The following is a 13,980-nucleotide window of genomic DNA, read 5'->3' as shown; positions in this document are numbered from 1 at the left end:
GTAAGTACATGCGGGTGCCCAAGATCGAATCGCGGATCCTCGGAATAGAAGAATAATGGCCAACCTTTTAACCACTAGGCTATGACCGCTGCACCCGCTATTATGTATTTTATGATTACTTACAGGCTACATATTATATGTATTAATATCAAGTTACCCAGGGCCACAACCAGTTAGCATTACTTATTCATTTTACTGCATCATTTTATTCTTATCATTAATAGTATATATACTTAAGTTGCTTTACACTAAGTAGACCTCTATCAACCGGGGATTATAATTAAGTACCGGCGTCTCGTCTAGTAATCTATCTACCTTCAGATCATCTGTCTCATAAAGTCTCTGTGTGTTGGCAACATTTTGCCTAATCCACTAATCTTATTACAGGTAGATACAGTGAACGACAAAGTATAGAAGGCGCGTTCCTAATTGGCATTCGAAAATAGGGACCACAAACTCATGTCTGCTGAAAAAAATTGCAATAGGCTTATGATTGAATCTTACTGTGTGTCATGCCGCATACGACACTGGCTGCTGCTGTGATCCTGGCGCAAAGTGACCGTTACCGAGCTTCAATCGAATTGAAGATGCGTGTGGTAGAGTATGTATGTACCGCCCATCATAGTAGAGATTCTGGTAACCTATAATGGAGTGTAAGGAATACGTCTATGCTTTGTCGTTCACTGGTAATTACTACTAGATATGAATACAACGGCTTCTCTGAATTCCTTTGTGTACCTAACTTGCACACTAGTCTAGGATATAAACTAAGAATTGTTCTATCAGTTTTGCTATCATAATATTACAAAGCACAATATCCGTTGATTGAGCTAAATTTGACTCGTGAATAAAATCTTTATTAAATACTAGGTTTTACCCGTGAGTACTCGTATAAAATATATCTACCTAATATTAGTAAAACTAATATGTATATTCTGCAAGTAAAGTTTTCTTTTATATTAATTTCAATAGTTCATTCTCACATAGTTGGAGACAAAGCACACTTGGTATGATTTAGCCATAATATTTTATTTTCTTTTTGTTCTGACATAGATCAGCAAAGACAGTTTTTCTTATATTATGAAAATCGACAGTAAATTAGCTTAAGTATACCTACGTTGCTAAGAGCATATTGCTAATATAAGTCTAAATGTTCGATTTTGCACTATTAATTAATCGACGGCGAAGACGAAAAATTCACATAACAAATTATGTGAAACCTAACCTGGAGTCTATTTAGAGTTTCACATTTTTCAATAACGATTTTCTAGATTTAGGTACTTAATCCTCAGATTCGCAAATTGTGGTGATTTACGTTACCAGAGCAAAAACCTACTTTCGGATTTATATTTTTTCAGACTGAATTGAAAAAACTATGTGAACACGCATACATCTGTTTCCATGATAACATCATGATCTGTGGTAAATCGGTTAGTGAAGCGAGAACTTTCCTGGACTTGTGCGACCTGTACGAATACTCCTGCGAATATAATATGGGTAATTTTATTTTTATTAGTCACTAGCTGATGCCCGTGACTTCATACGCGTGGATTTAGGTTTTTAAAAAATCCCGTGGGAACTCTTTGATTTTCCGGGATAAAAAGTAGCCTATGTCTCTCTCAACGGAGCAACGGATTGATTTGATGTTTTGCATGGGTATAGTTTAAGACCTGGAGAGTGGCATAGGCTACTTTTTATCCCGGAAAACCAAAGAGTTTCCACGGGATTTTTTAAAAACCAATCCACGCGGACGAAGTCGCTGGGCATCAGCTAGTGCATAATATCACTAAAAAAACATTTTATCATTTTTTCTTTTTTTTTAGTATTCAGACACGTAAAGGAAGAAGAAGGAGTTTGTCCCAATTCAAAGGAATTACATTCTGGTGTGGGTTAAAAAAATATTTGGATATGAATCCATACATACAATTATGATTCTTTTTATTGCAAAAATGAAATTAAAAATTAAAACATGTTTTATTTGTTAAAAGCATACAATAATCATAAATATTATAAAAATTACAATAATAAACACGTATAGTCCGTACAAAATGACTTCTCACGTGCCATTTTAACTCTATGGGTCAACTGCTATGTCAAAAGTACGGTTCACCTATAAAAAAGGACTAAAATCGTACTTTTGACATGAAATTTGACACAAAAAGTTATAAGGGCGCGTGAGGAGTTAAATTTTACGCGTTTTATGAACTTATAAAGTAAGCATCAAAATTCCTTATCCCATAATGAATCGATCAAAGTTATAAAACTGGTTTACAAGATGGGACCAGAGCAAAATCTGAAAACGAATAAAATATAAGTAGATGATATATTTCCAATTCTGTCAATATAATTAGTGAAACAAAAGGAAATAGAAAATCTATTTCAAAGAGCTAATTATTATGTAATTATGTCATGTAGATCAAAATAATAACCTTTTCAAACTAATAATGAAAGAGTTAAAGAAGAAAATGATCACTTACTGTACTTCCAATAACAGTTAACTTGTAACATATGGCAGATGTCGTCGAATTTTCCGTAACCAAAGTTATCATCGTATCCACAAACTGGATCCATGGTTCTACGACACAATATTGCTACTGAGCACCAAGGACTCGTTCGATCACTAGATCTCACAACCATTGGTCCTCCACCGAAAGATCGACGAGACTGAAAAGAAAAATATCGTGGAAAAGAAAGAATAACATTTTCAAAGTACTCCTAATCTTTCTCAGTCACGTAACTACTCCGTAATTATTTTTAGCTCTACTTAAACCTCACCCGAAAACCATATCAAAGAATAAGCAGCAAACACAAAAACTTAAATCTAAAAACATTTCACAATCTTTGAATTCTAATAGATAAGAAAAATAATAAAAAGCGTAATTATTAATACAACCAAATACCAGAATTTAGTAAAAGAAATGAACTCTAGAATGAAACTACTAAAGTTTTAAAGCAAAAACAGTAGGTATGATTTATAAGAGTTTTATTACAAATAGACTTAGGAACTAAATACTAAAGAATAAAAGGTAAGTGTGTGGTGTGTCACCTGAAGCAAGGTAACAATACAAAATATAAGAACAACATGCAAAAAAATTAACTACTTTTGTGAAAGATAATATTATATGAAAGAATAATAAATTATACTAAGTAACCACTACATTGCTTCAGAAGGTTCACAACCCACTTACCTCTGATTTAGAACTAGATACATCATGTTCAGCAACAGCTATGGGATCCGCATCATTACTCAATTCCGCTAATATTAAATCCTTGAAGAGCATTCCATATTTAGGAACGTTTTGCCCAAATCTAACAAGTGGAGGATCACTTTGTAAATTACTGCGCCTGGTTTTACGTTGTACCTCTAGTTTTTCAGGGAGCTTTGGCTTCTCGAAATTATTGCTTAGAGCGGTAACAAGCTGTTTAGTCGTATCTTCGTTCGACTGGGCCAATTTCACTAGGTGCTCCAGTGCCTGAGTGTGCTGAACTAATTTGTCTTCTACGAACTTATTGAATTCGCTTTGTTTAGTTTTACCAGTTGTAGCTTCACGTTTTACTCTTTTCTGGCAAAATAATGACACTACTTAGCTTAAAACAATTGGATTTAGAAACTGTTCATCACCGTGAATTTGCACTGATGAAACCATAAGGCTGAAACATTTACATAAGCATGTAAATGAATCGAACTGCGTTTGCATTGTCATAAATATTGAAGAGTTTTGTGAACTTGTTTGACAATTCAGAATATTCTTGAAATCTGTTAAAAATCAAAACATTCATATATTATGTTGAATGTTTTTGGTGCAAACCCACAGTTGGGTAGAGTCCGTAAAAACGACTCCTCACGCACCAAAGTATGGTTCACCTTTAAAATAAGGACTAAAATCGTACTTTTGACATGAAATTAGTCAAAAAAAGTTAAAATGGCGCGTGAGGAGTCATTTTTTACGCATTATACACTGCTTTAATACATTTGAAATCTAAATAACTATTCATCCAATTCTTACCGTGCCAGGTTCCACAGGGTACACTAAAACATGGTGTAAGCTCTCTATTGGTTCTTGATAAGCCAAAGCTATCATTGTTGTAAAAATTAACCCTGAAAATATATTCGTTTTAAATTTAATTTTAGTTTTATTCACAAACTGGTAAGCAAAAAGTTCCTGGTTGGTTTCGAAAGTTTTTACTTCATATCCGTACTTATTCTTTGCTCGCAAGTTTAATTTTCCATTACTAGGTATTTATTATCTTCAATGTTTCTTCAAATCATCTTGTAAAATAAAAATTTATGTTTTCGTTCTGTCTGTCTATTAATTAACTATGCGTTCAAATATCGTTCATCCGAATTTGGTACAGTTATTGTCAGCACTTGCATGAATGTTTCTGACAGTGACAACAACCTTACACATACAACGTTAGACATATTTACAACCAGTGATGTGGTAGTATAATAAATCTATGTTTACAACGTACAAAAGTCGCATTGCAACGCCTATGAGGCAATGAAAATCAAGGTTTTTAAAAACCTTGATTTTCTTTTAATATCCTTCATAAATATTAATTAGATCTCACACTAACACGTTAATATCTTACAAAATATTAGTAGAAAGTTTTTTACCTAAGATTAAGGACCCCATAGTGTCCATTAGTGATTCCGTATGCCCTACAAATAGGTTCAGAAGCGAAGAAACCTCCACTTATAGTGTCGATAATTTGGTACCTCATTGATAATAGTTTTGATACTTTACCATTTTTATCGAAGGTGTTTTCACATTAATATTTTATGAAGACGAAAGTTTGTAGGTATGTGTGTATATTTGTTACTCTTTCACGTAAAAACTACTAGACAGATTTGGCTGAAATTTGGAATGGAGATAGTTTATACACTGGTTAAACCAGTGTATAAACTATCTCCATCATTGTTATCATATTTTGTGTGTGTGCGCATGTGTCACATTGTGATGTGTGGTGCTGTGTTGCATTATTTTATTATATTACTGGCTGATGCCAGCGACTTCGTCTGCGTGGAATTAGGTTTTTTAAAAACCCCGTGGGAACTCTTTGATTTTCCGGGATAAAAAGTAGCCTATGTCACTCTCCAGGTCTTTATCTATACCCACGCAAATTTAAAAAAAAATCACGTCAATCCGTTGCACCGTTGCGACGTGATTGAAGGCCAAACCAACAAACCAACAAACAAACATACTTCCGCATTTATAATAAGGGTACTGATTGATATAACCTTGTTATAGTATCTTCATGGTATCTTTCCACCTCTACCAGATCTCCGCCACATATAATATGGCATACCATTGCAAAATCTTTTGCTGAATTATTTTAGAAGCTTAGAGAAAATTTTGGTTTGCTTTATTGGTGTTTTTTTTTATTTGATAGAGGCCCTATCTCAACAGTTTATTTTTTATATACAAAAAGAATACCTACCTTAATAAAAAATACAAAAACATCAAAATCCGTCTCGTGAAATCCACGGGAGACCGGAGGGCTAGCAGTTACTTCGGTCAGCATATTAGTCTGGCCATTCAACGAGGTAACGCTGCCAGCGTTCTGGGCACCCTGCCTCGTGGTTTAGATGATATTTTTGATTTGTAGTTTTAATATTTAATTGTTATGTCTTAGTTCCTACCAAAATATCAAAATGTATTAATCCACGTACATTTCTTAACGTGATTTATAGTCATTAAGCGCAGCGTGATTGAATTACCAGCATCGATACGGCTCTCAGATAGTAAATTGCACTATTACAGCCGTCACATGCGATAATTGGATTGTAATTAAAAACGGCGTTATTATGGCAGGGCATAAAGTATTTCAATTAATTACTATTCATTTGAAAAATTATAAAACTTTTAACGTTTTCCTTTGTTTCGTAAAAATATTAATAAGATCAATATTTATTTTCATTCTTCTGTAAAAATTAGCAGACTTCTACACAGCTTACGTAAATGGAAGCATTCTTGTGCAAAACAGTCTTTGATTCAATTTCCTTTCAACTGAAGGCGGCTTAAGGCTAGTAGGTACATAATAAAGCATAGAGACGTTGAGAAGTAATGTAATTTTGCTGGTGATTTATACCCAGGCGGGTACGGCGGGTTTCAACAATAACAGCTATGTATATAATCTTATCGACAAGAAACACTCTTTATTCCTACATCAAATATGTATTTCCGATAGTCAATGTAGTAACACAAAATTGGAATAAAATTTATGACTTCTAAAACTTAGCGTGTTATATTGCTGTTGTTTTTATTATAATTTTGTGAAGAAATAATTTAATTTGTACTTACAATATGAAAAGTTTAATACAACTCAACAAATGATAGATAATGTTAATTTTACTAGGTAAGTTTCAGCGTCTATTTCTTATATACATATTTTTTTAAAATGGTTTTTGTATGCTACAAGGTTAAGAGTTCAGAAGACAAAATCTCCATGGAAGATCCAACTAAAACATGTTAAGGTAGATATTTGAAAACGTTCGTTTTGATAAGAGACAAGTTTATATGTTTCCAGCTAAACAAAATAGGAGTCATTTTTATTGACATCAAACGAATAATAATTAGTATTTCCAATTTTCAAAGTATGATAACTATACCAAGTGAGGTATCATATGGAAGGGCTTTACCTGTATATTCTAAAACAAGTTTTTATTTGTTTTTATGCATAATAGTTTTTGATTTATCGTGCAAAATGTCAAAATGAATACCCGACTAGGTCCAGGAGCCTCGGTGCACGAGCCTATTCGCACTTTTTTTATGTTATCCATTTTTATATTTGGTATTTTCAACCATACTAAAATTGTTACCAAATTAATTGCTTTATGTAAGAATTTACATTATTTTCAGCTATTAATTCCTTAGTGATCTTCCCGTTCGTGTCAACTCATAGTGAGAGTATTAAGGTAAGGAGAAATCAGTTCCTGTATAAGAATGCAAGGCTCTTAAGCACTACTTCATTTCGAATCCAAGACAACAAAGGTCTGAAATGGCCTTATTACTAGACCGCTGTATTTTATCGTATTCGGATTTCGGATAAAACACTCTAAAGACATCCAAATTCAGTACAAAAATTTTCGCTATCCATATTTTCTTGGAATCGTAGTAGCATAGGTAGTGCAAAATGCCTTAAGAAACTCATGCTATGCAGCCTGAGCAGGCAATTGTAGTCAAATAAAATTGTCTATTCCGTTCTGTTAGACTCGATAGTTCGATTAATCGAACAATCAGGAAGAAAATCCGGTCTGTTAGACGGCTCAGACTAACAAATCGGAAACATCGTATCTTGCTACAACACCCTGCCAGACACCCTAAAATTTTAAAGTTTAAACTTTAAGGGCGTCGGGCAGAGGGTTGCCACGACACAAGGTGTCTGGCAATGCATGACGTGATTTCTAATACTATTTCGAAGATTTTTTTTAAATATTGACTTTATACTTTGCTTACTTTAGCCCAAAGCCACCCAGATCCAAACGTCATAGTCGCTGATCGTTCCTCCCTGTGTTGGAGGCAATACACACAGACAAAATTTCAGCTTCTATAAAATAACGAAGGTCTGGCACACACTGGCTCTCTCTATTACGTGTCCGATCTGTTACCGCGTGCAATCTAATACGAGTAAAACTGTTTTTATTTTCGGATTATTTGATCAGTTGAACCTTGTTTAATATATTATCTTTGGTTGAACTAATATAGTCTAACAAAAAGGAATAGAGGAACAAAATTAGTTATTTCCATTAATGAATAGAGTTTGTTATTTTATTGTTAAGTATTTTATATTTTATATCGATCATAGTTTAAACTAAAAATACAAAACCAAACTGAATTATCCCTGATAATGTCGAATCAATTTTACACTCGGTCTACTGGGATAATAAGTATAGGTAGTCGTTATTCGACTTAGGACGTAAATAGGTCAATGAGCATTGCTTTGGCTGAAGTTTTATGTAGAAAAGAATTTAAATTGAAATTTTGTTCAAACATTCAAATATGGAACGTTCGGAATAAAATTACAGCGTTTTAAATAACAATTTTCCACTTAATGCCCAAAAGGTCATAAAAAAGTTCAGTGAGTAGGTCCGGTAAAGCTTAGGTACTTACTATCTTATTTTTGTCCATATAGAACAATTTGATTGGATAGAGATTTTTAAGGACTAATTGTGAAATTCTGGGTGATTCATGAAAAAACGTTATTATTGTTCAAAAATCTCGAAGACTACCATTTTCATCCAATATTGGGACAAAATTTGTTGCATTTTAGCTCCCCTTATCACGTCCTGCAAGGAATACGAAGAAAATACCAGTAGGTATCCCTCTCCCTATTATCCGCGCGGCATTGAAGAAATAAGAAATACTTACTAAGTGCGCGCGTTTCCGATCGTGGAACTCTGCTTATTGGTCCCTAGCCTAAGGATGTTTCTTGTGAAATCAAAATAAAATGGGGGAAAGTAAGGAACTGTTTTAATTGGCGATACAACTATTACAGAATGAAGAAGAATGCAAGATAGCAGACCTCTGCGTGCACGACAAGGTCCCGATGTGCGGCATCGACTCTTGTGGTGAAATGAGGACCTTCATTGACACTTGCGATATGCATGAGTTTAACTGCGACAGCAAAAAAGGTATGTGAAAAAAAAAATACCGTCGTACAAGAAATAACGGGTTTTAATTTTTTTTTTATCGTCGTAGTGAGCGGTCATTTAGAAAATTTTAGGATTCCGTACCTCAAAAGGAAAAACACAACTTTTTGTTGTCTGTCTGTCCGTCTGTTCGTCAGTCGTGTCTGTTAAGAAAACTTATGTAGGGTACTTCCCGTTGACCTAGAATCAGGTAAGTAGGTGTCTTATAGCACAAGTAAAGGAAAAAATCCGAAACCCTTGAATTTGTAGTTACATCAAAAAAAAAACTAAAATGTGTTCATGGAAAAATACTTAATTAGTATTTTCAACTTTCAAAGTACTAGGTAATAGTAAGTTTTATTACCTATATCAAGTGCGGTATCATAGAAGAATATATCATTCTAAAGCAGATTTTGTTTATTTTTTTGCATAATAGTTTTTGATTTATCGTGCAAAATGTCGAAAAAATACGACTGTAGTACGGAACCCTCGGTGCGCGAGTCTGACTCGCTCTTGGCCGGTTTTTTTTTAAATTATTAATCTTTATAATATAAAAGGATAAACTGACTGACATAGTATCAGTCCTACAGCTCCCCTAAAGAAGCCCCTATCTTGACCATGAATACCAGTGTAATAGAATAGTAGAAAGAAAGATCGCATCTTATGATCTATATACTATTGTCTAATAATAATTGCAGATTTCAAGCAACGACCAATCCACGAGTGCTGGGTGACGTGCAAAAGAGGAAGATCGTTCAAAAAGCCAGAATACAGAACGGATTGTAATTTAAACGTGAAAGCCAGACATTGAAATATATAGGTTTAAAAATCAAACCTTTTATTTATTTTTTACGCGGGTTCCGTACCATCGTACAAGATTACAGTACGCGGCAGAAAATAGTGTACATCGACCTTTAGAAGGAGAAAGCGGATTTGTAGAGCATTGTCTCTATCGTTGAGATCGACAAAACGTCATATAGGTATGAGTGACAGAGACAACGCTCTACAAAGCCGAAATGTCATTCTAAAGGCCGATGTAGCTACATTATTTTCTGCCGCGTAGGTACTGTACCTGCGTACTTTTTAATTTTTTTTATTTACATGGCGGCCATTTTGCAATTTTTATTATTGTTGTTATAGCGGCAATAGAAATACAGACTGTGAAAATATCAACTCTCTACCTATTACGGTTCATGAGATACAGCCCACTGACAGGCAGACAGACAACCGAACGGACGGACGCGGTACGCGGTACGCGGAGGCGGTAATAGGGTCCCGTTGGCACCCTTCGGGTACGGGACCTTCGAAAGCAGAATACGAGTAACTAGCCATAAAACATGTTATAAAAATATGTCACATAAAAAAAATGAAATGGATTGGGTAAACTTGTTTCAAAATAAAAGATTATTCAGAAAAGATAAAGTTGGTCGCATGCTCTACTTTTTGTGTAATATAATAAGAAATCCACAGCTGTTATGTATTCATTTTAATGCAAACTGAAAACCGAATTTATTTTTATAGAAATTGTATGTACTTAGAATGATTGCCGCGACATTTATACGTTTCATGATTTGTTTTTTACTGAAACTGAAAATTTGTAGTGCACACATCGACGGTGCTAAGGTAAGTCGTGTTTTAAATAAATCTTTTCAAAAAACTTCTTTTTTTTAATAGTGAAAACGAGCAAACAAGCAGGTGGATCACCTGATGTTAAGTGATTACCGCCGCCCATATGAACATTTGCAGCACTGCCGATGGCGACGAAACTGCCGATGCGTTGCCGGCCTTTTAGGAATTTGTGGGTCCGCCCCACAGATGAGTGAATTTTATCTATGGTCCGCCCCTTGAATAACCCCATGTTGTAATGTAGTGGGAACACCGCCGATGGGAGTTGACACACACACACAGTTTGCATGTGCGTCTTTACGTTCTAATAATTATCATCATCAAACCCATCGCCGCGATGCGCTGGCCCACTGCTGAGTACAGGTCTCCTCTCAGAATTAGAAGAAGATTGGCAAACTTCACACATCTTTGAGAACATCATGAGAAATCTCAGGCATATAGGTTTCCTCACGATTTTTTTAACGTTAAAGCAAGTGATATATTTTAATTGCTTAAAACGCACATGACCACGAAAAGTTAGAGATGCGTGCCCGGGATCGAACACCCGACTGATCTCATAGGCGTGTTTCAACCACTCGGCTATTATGGCTTTAAAAATAGGAATTTAAAGTATTTCACGTTTCGAAATCTTAGCTTCTTAACTTTCAGTCTAAGCCAAGCTAAACTTTAAATTCATTTTCGAAACTTTCAAGTAGTTCTAGACGCAAATAAGTTAAAGCCAACGTTACCTTGATTCAGTTTCAAAATGTTTTTATAATTTACGTATTTTATTTTTTCGACATTTTGCACGATAATTCAAAAACTATGATGCATAAAAATAAATAAAAATCTGTTTTGAAATGCACAGACGAAGCCCTTTCATAAATGATATTCCACTTGATATAGTTATCTTACTTCGAAAATATGGAAAATACAAATTTTTAGTTCATCTGCCAAATTTCATCATTCGAGTTCTAGGTCAACGGGAAGTACCCTGTAGGTTTCCTGACAGACAGACAGACAGACAACAAAGTGATCCTATAAGGGTTCCGTTTTTCCTTTTGAGGTACGGAACCCTAAAAACAACAACCAAGAAATAAGTACAAGTCAGAAACAGAGATTTTTATGAGTAACGACTTTAAATTACTTTTTATGTTTTAACAATGTGCAGAACTTAATTATGTTAACTAGTAGGTATTACAAGTTACAACAACATGACACGGTGTAGGTATTCGTCTGGCGTCGATGTAAACAAAGTTTTCGTACAAGACTTGAAGCTTTGCAGGCAAAATTCTGAGGTGAGTAGGTACTTAAAATACTTATAGCTCCAAAACTTTTACCCACAAAGCCAAGAGAGGGTGGAACGGTAGGTAATTGCAGACGAGTAGATATGAGCCATTTTTGAATTTTTCTTATAATATTCGTAAACTCAATCAAACCGCGGGCACGATGGTGGGTGCACTCGTGATATCCATATCACAGAGTATCTGTCTGTCTGTCTATATGTCGGCGTATGAGTCTATCTGATAACTTTTCACAGCCTATTTGTTTAACTGTTTTTGACGTAATTTGGTACAGCGATAGCTTGCATCCCACGGAAGGACATAGGCTATTTTATCCGTCCGTCAGCTGCGTCTTATAATTTGTTTCTGCCTTTAGTTAGGTATTTTTTTTGTACCCGCAGCTAGAAGAAGAATGCAAAATAGCGGACATCTGCCGACACGATCAAGTGCCAATCTGCGGAATCGATTCCTGCGGCGAGATGAGGACGTTCATAGACACGTGTGACATGCACGAGTTCAACTGTGATAGCAAAAAAGGTAAAAAACAACTGGATCGAAAAACTATCAGTCTCTGTAGACTGGCTTTATGAAGGCGAGAAAATGAAATAATTACCTTCCGCGTCGGTGATTAGTTTCTAAAATGTGTCTGCAACATTTCATAGACTTTGAGAATATTGTATGGAATAAGTGACGGAGAGTATCCTGCTAAGTATGCACAGGCAAACGCCATTAATTTGACGTCTACGTATTTCTGCCGTCCTTGGGAATGAATACCCTTTCAATTGACTTCAAAAAAGAGGAGGTTCTCGAGAGGTTCTCAATTCGACTCATACTTATTTTTTTTCTTTTGGTGGTGTTACTCGGAATCCATAACTACGTCAAATCTTAACCGATTTAATTTTTTATTTTATTAGAAAGGTCGTATTGTCAATTTCTTCGGACGTGGCAAACGGAACTCGACTCAACAGAGTAAATCGCTCGCGATAATATTTTAGTTAACTTAAACAGTAAATTTTTAACCATGCATAGCAAATAACATTGTAAATGGTGAATTTATTTGGTTATCAATGGTTAACAAATAAACTATTAATAAACTTAAATCTAAAAAAAAAACAACATTAAATTAAAACTAAAATAAATTCAATTAAATCTAAAACCTCGTCGAGACCACCGCAGCGAGGCATTGTACCCAAGATGCTGGCAGCATTACCCCTTTGGATGGCCAAACTAATTCTTTGACCAAGGTAGCTGCCAGCTCTCGGGTCCCCGGTTGACTCGATAACTCTTTTCGCAATTTCTTCAAAAAGAGCTCGAGCCCCCGGGCCCCACGGCCCCAAGGTCTCCACACCAAAAGGCACGAATACGAAGCTCCCATCGAGGTTTTCATATTTGCGCCTTTTGGCCTGTTCGGCGCTGATGGCCGCTGCACCCGCCATAGAGGAGGTCGCCTGAATGTGGGATGCAGCTAAAGTGTCTACACAAGTTGCATCCCAAACGTCAGACGTCTAGTCATAGTTCTATCTAATCTAATAGAACTATGACTAGACGTCTGTTGCCATGTGACGCATGTACAAAAACCAGTTTACTAAGACCTAGGTGACATGAAGAAGATAAAGAAACCCTGTCTAGCTTAGTATTACTTAAAAGGTCAAAGCAATCTAGTCAAAGGACACCCACGCCGGCGCCCGATTCAAAGCTTCGATTAATGATTCAAAGTTGTTTGTATAATACGATATGTTATTTGTATTAAAATACTAAATACTTGAACGTTTTCTGATAATTTGGATATATTTTTTGTTGTCATGTCATACCTAGCTAGACACCTACAATCTTAGCATAATTATTTTGTTAGTAATTTCGTAAATTAAATAGGTGTACGGTTTTTATATTAGATTACATACAGTTGATACAATAATTTGTGCAATGCAAAGTTTTTTTTAAATATATACCTGTCTTTTTTAGGATTCTACCCGAATGGTGCCAACGGGGCCCTATTACTAAGAATCCGCTGTCCGTCCGTCTGTCTGACCTTCTGTCCGTCAGTGATCTACATCTCATAAAATAGTTAAAATTTTCACAGAGGGTCTATTTCTATTGCCGCAACAAAAACAAATAATAAAAACTTCAAAAAAGCGGCCAAATTAAAAGAAATTAAAAAGTAGGTACATAGTGTTATATCTTTTACGATGGTACGGAACCCTTCATGTGCGAGTCCGACTCGCACTTGACTGGTTTTATTTTAAATTTAACCTACGACGTATGCTTTTCAACAGATTTCGTTCAAAAGCCCGTACACGAGTGCTGGGTGACATGTAAACGAGGCAGAAGTTTCAAGAAGAGCGCCTACGGGGCGGAATGCGACCGCAAGAATATGATTAAATAGCTTGACCTATTTACTTTGTTTCATATGTAAAGAAATTTATAAGAAGTAAGCTAATATGTACTTTTTTATTATTGTCA

At 35.3% G+C, this 13,980-nt stretch overlaps 3 protein-coding genes and 1 long non-coding RNA gene across 4 annotated transcripts; 3 read left to right on the top strand and 1 right to left on the bottom strand.

Annotated features, from left to right (window-relative positions):
* Positions 1–925: 925 nt before the first annotated feature.
* Positions 926–2,028, top strand: LOC138403851 (uncharacterized). Its single transcript, XR_011238015.1, has 3 exons — positions 926–1,007; positions 1,359–1,497; positions 1,824–2,028. It is a non-coding gene; the product is annotated as an uncharacterized lncRNA (long non-coding RNA).
* A 126-nt stretch (positions 2,029–2,154) lies between these two features.
* LOC117992392 (uncharacterized) lies at positions 2,155–4,709 on the bottom strand. Its single transcript, XM_034980080.2, has 5 exons — positions 4,619–4,709; positions 4,008–4,099; positions 3,189–3,563; positions 2,478–2,664; positions 2,155–2,293 (listed from the first exon to the last, which is right to left on the bottom strand). The coding sequence occupies exons 1-5, from the start codon at positions 4,644–4,646 to the stop codon at positions 2,256–2,258; spliced, it is 720 nt and encodes a 239-aa protein (XP_034835971.1). The 5' UTR covers positions 4,647–4,709; the 3' UTR covers positions 2,155–2,255.
* Positions 4,710–6,302: 1,593 nt separating this feature from the next.
* Positions 6,303–9,466, top strand: LOC117992403 (uncharacterized). The gene is made up of 4 exons (XM_034980095.2): positions 6,303–6,360; positions 6,864–6,919; positions 8,500–8,635; positions 9,331–9,466. The coding sequence occupies exons 1-4, from the start codon at positions 6,345–6,347 to the stop codon at positions 9,441–9,443; spliced, it is 321 nt and encodes a 106-aa protein (XP_034835986.1). The 5' UTR covers positions 6,303–6,344; the 3' UTR covers positions 9,444–9,466.
* Positions 9,467–10,130: 664 nt separating this feature from the next.
* On the top strand, positions 10,131–13,914 carry LOC117992402 (uncharacterized). The gene is made up of 3 exons (XM_034980094.2): positions 10,131–10,255; positions 11,922–12,057; positions 13,794–13,914. Exons 1-3 carry the CDS (start codon positions 10,172–10,174, stop codon positions 13,901–13,903), a joined length of 330 nt encoding a protein of 109 aa, XP_034835985.1. The 5' UTR covers positions 10,131–10,171; the 3' UTR covers positions 13,904–13,914.
* Positions 13,915–13,980: the final 66 nt, after the last annotated feature.

The sequence above is a fragment of the Maniola hyperantus genome, chromosome 21 (assembly GCF_902806685.2).
Source record: "Maniola hyperantus chromosome 21, iAphHyp1.2, whole genome shotgun sequence".
Classification (NCBI taxonomy): domain Eukaryota; kingdom Metazoa; phylum Arthropoda; class Insecta; order Lepidoptera; family Nymphalidae; genus Maniola; species Maniola hyperantus.
Note: the sequence above shows the minus strand (reverse complement) of the source record. Positions and strands in the feature narration are given on the sequence as shown.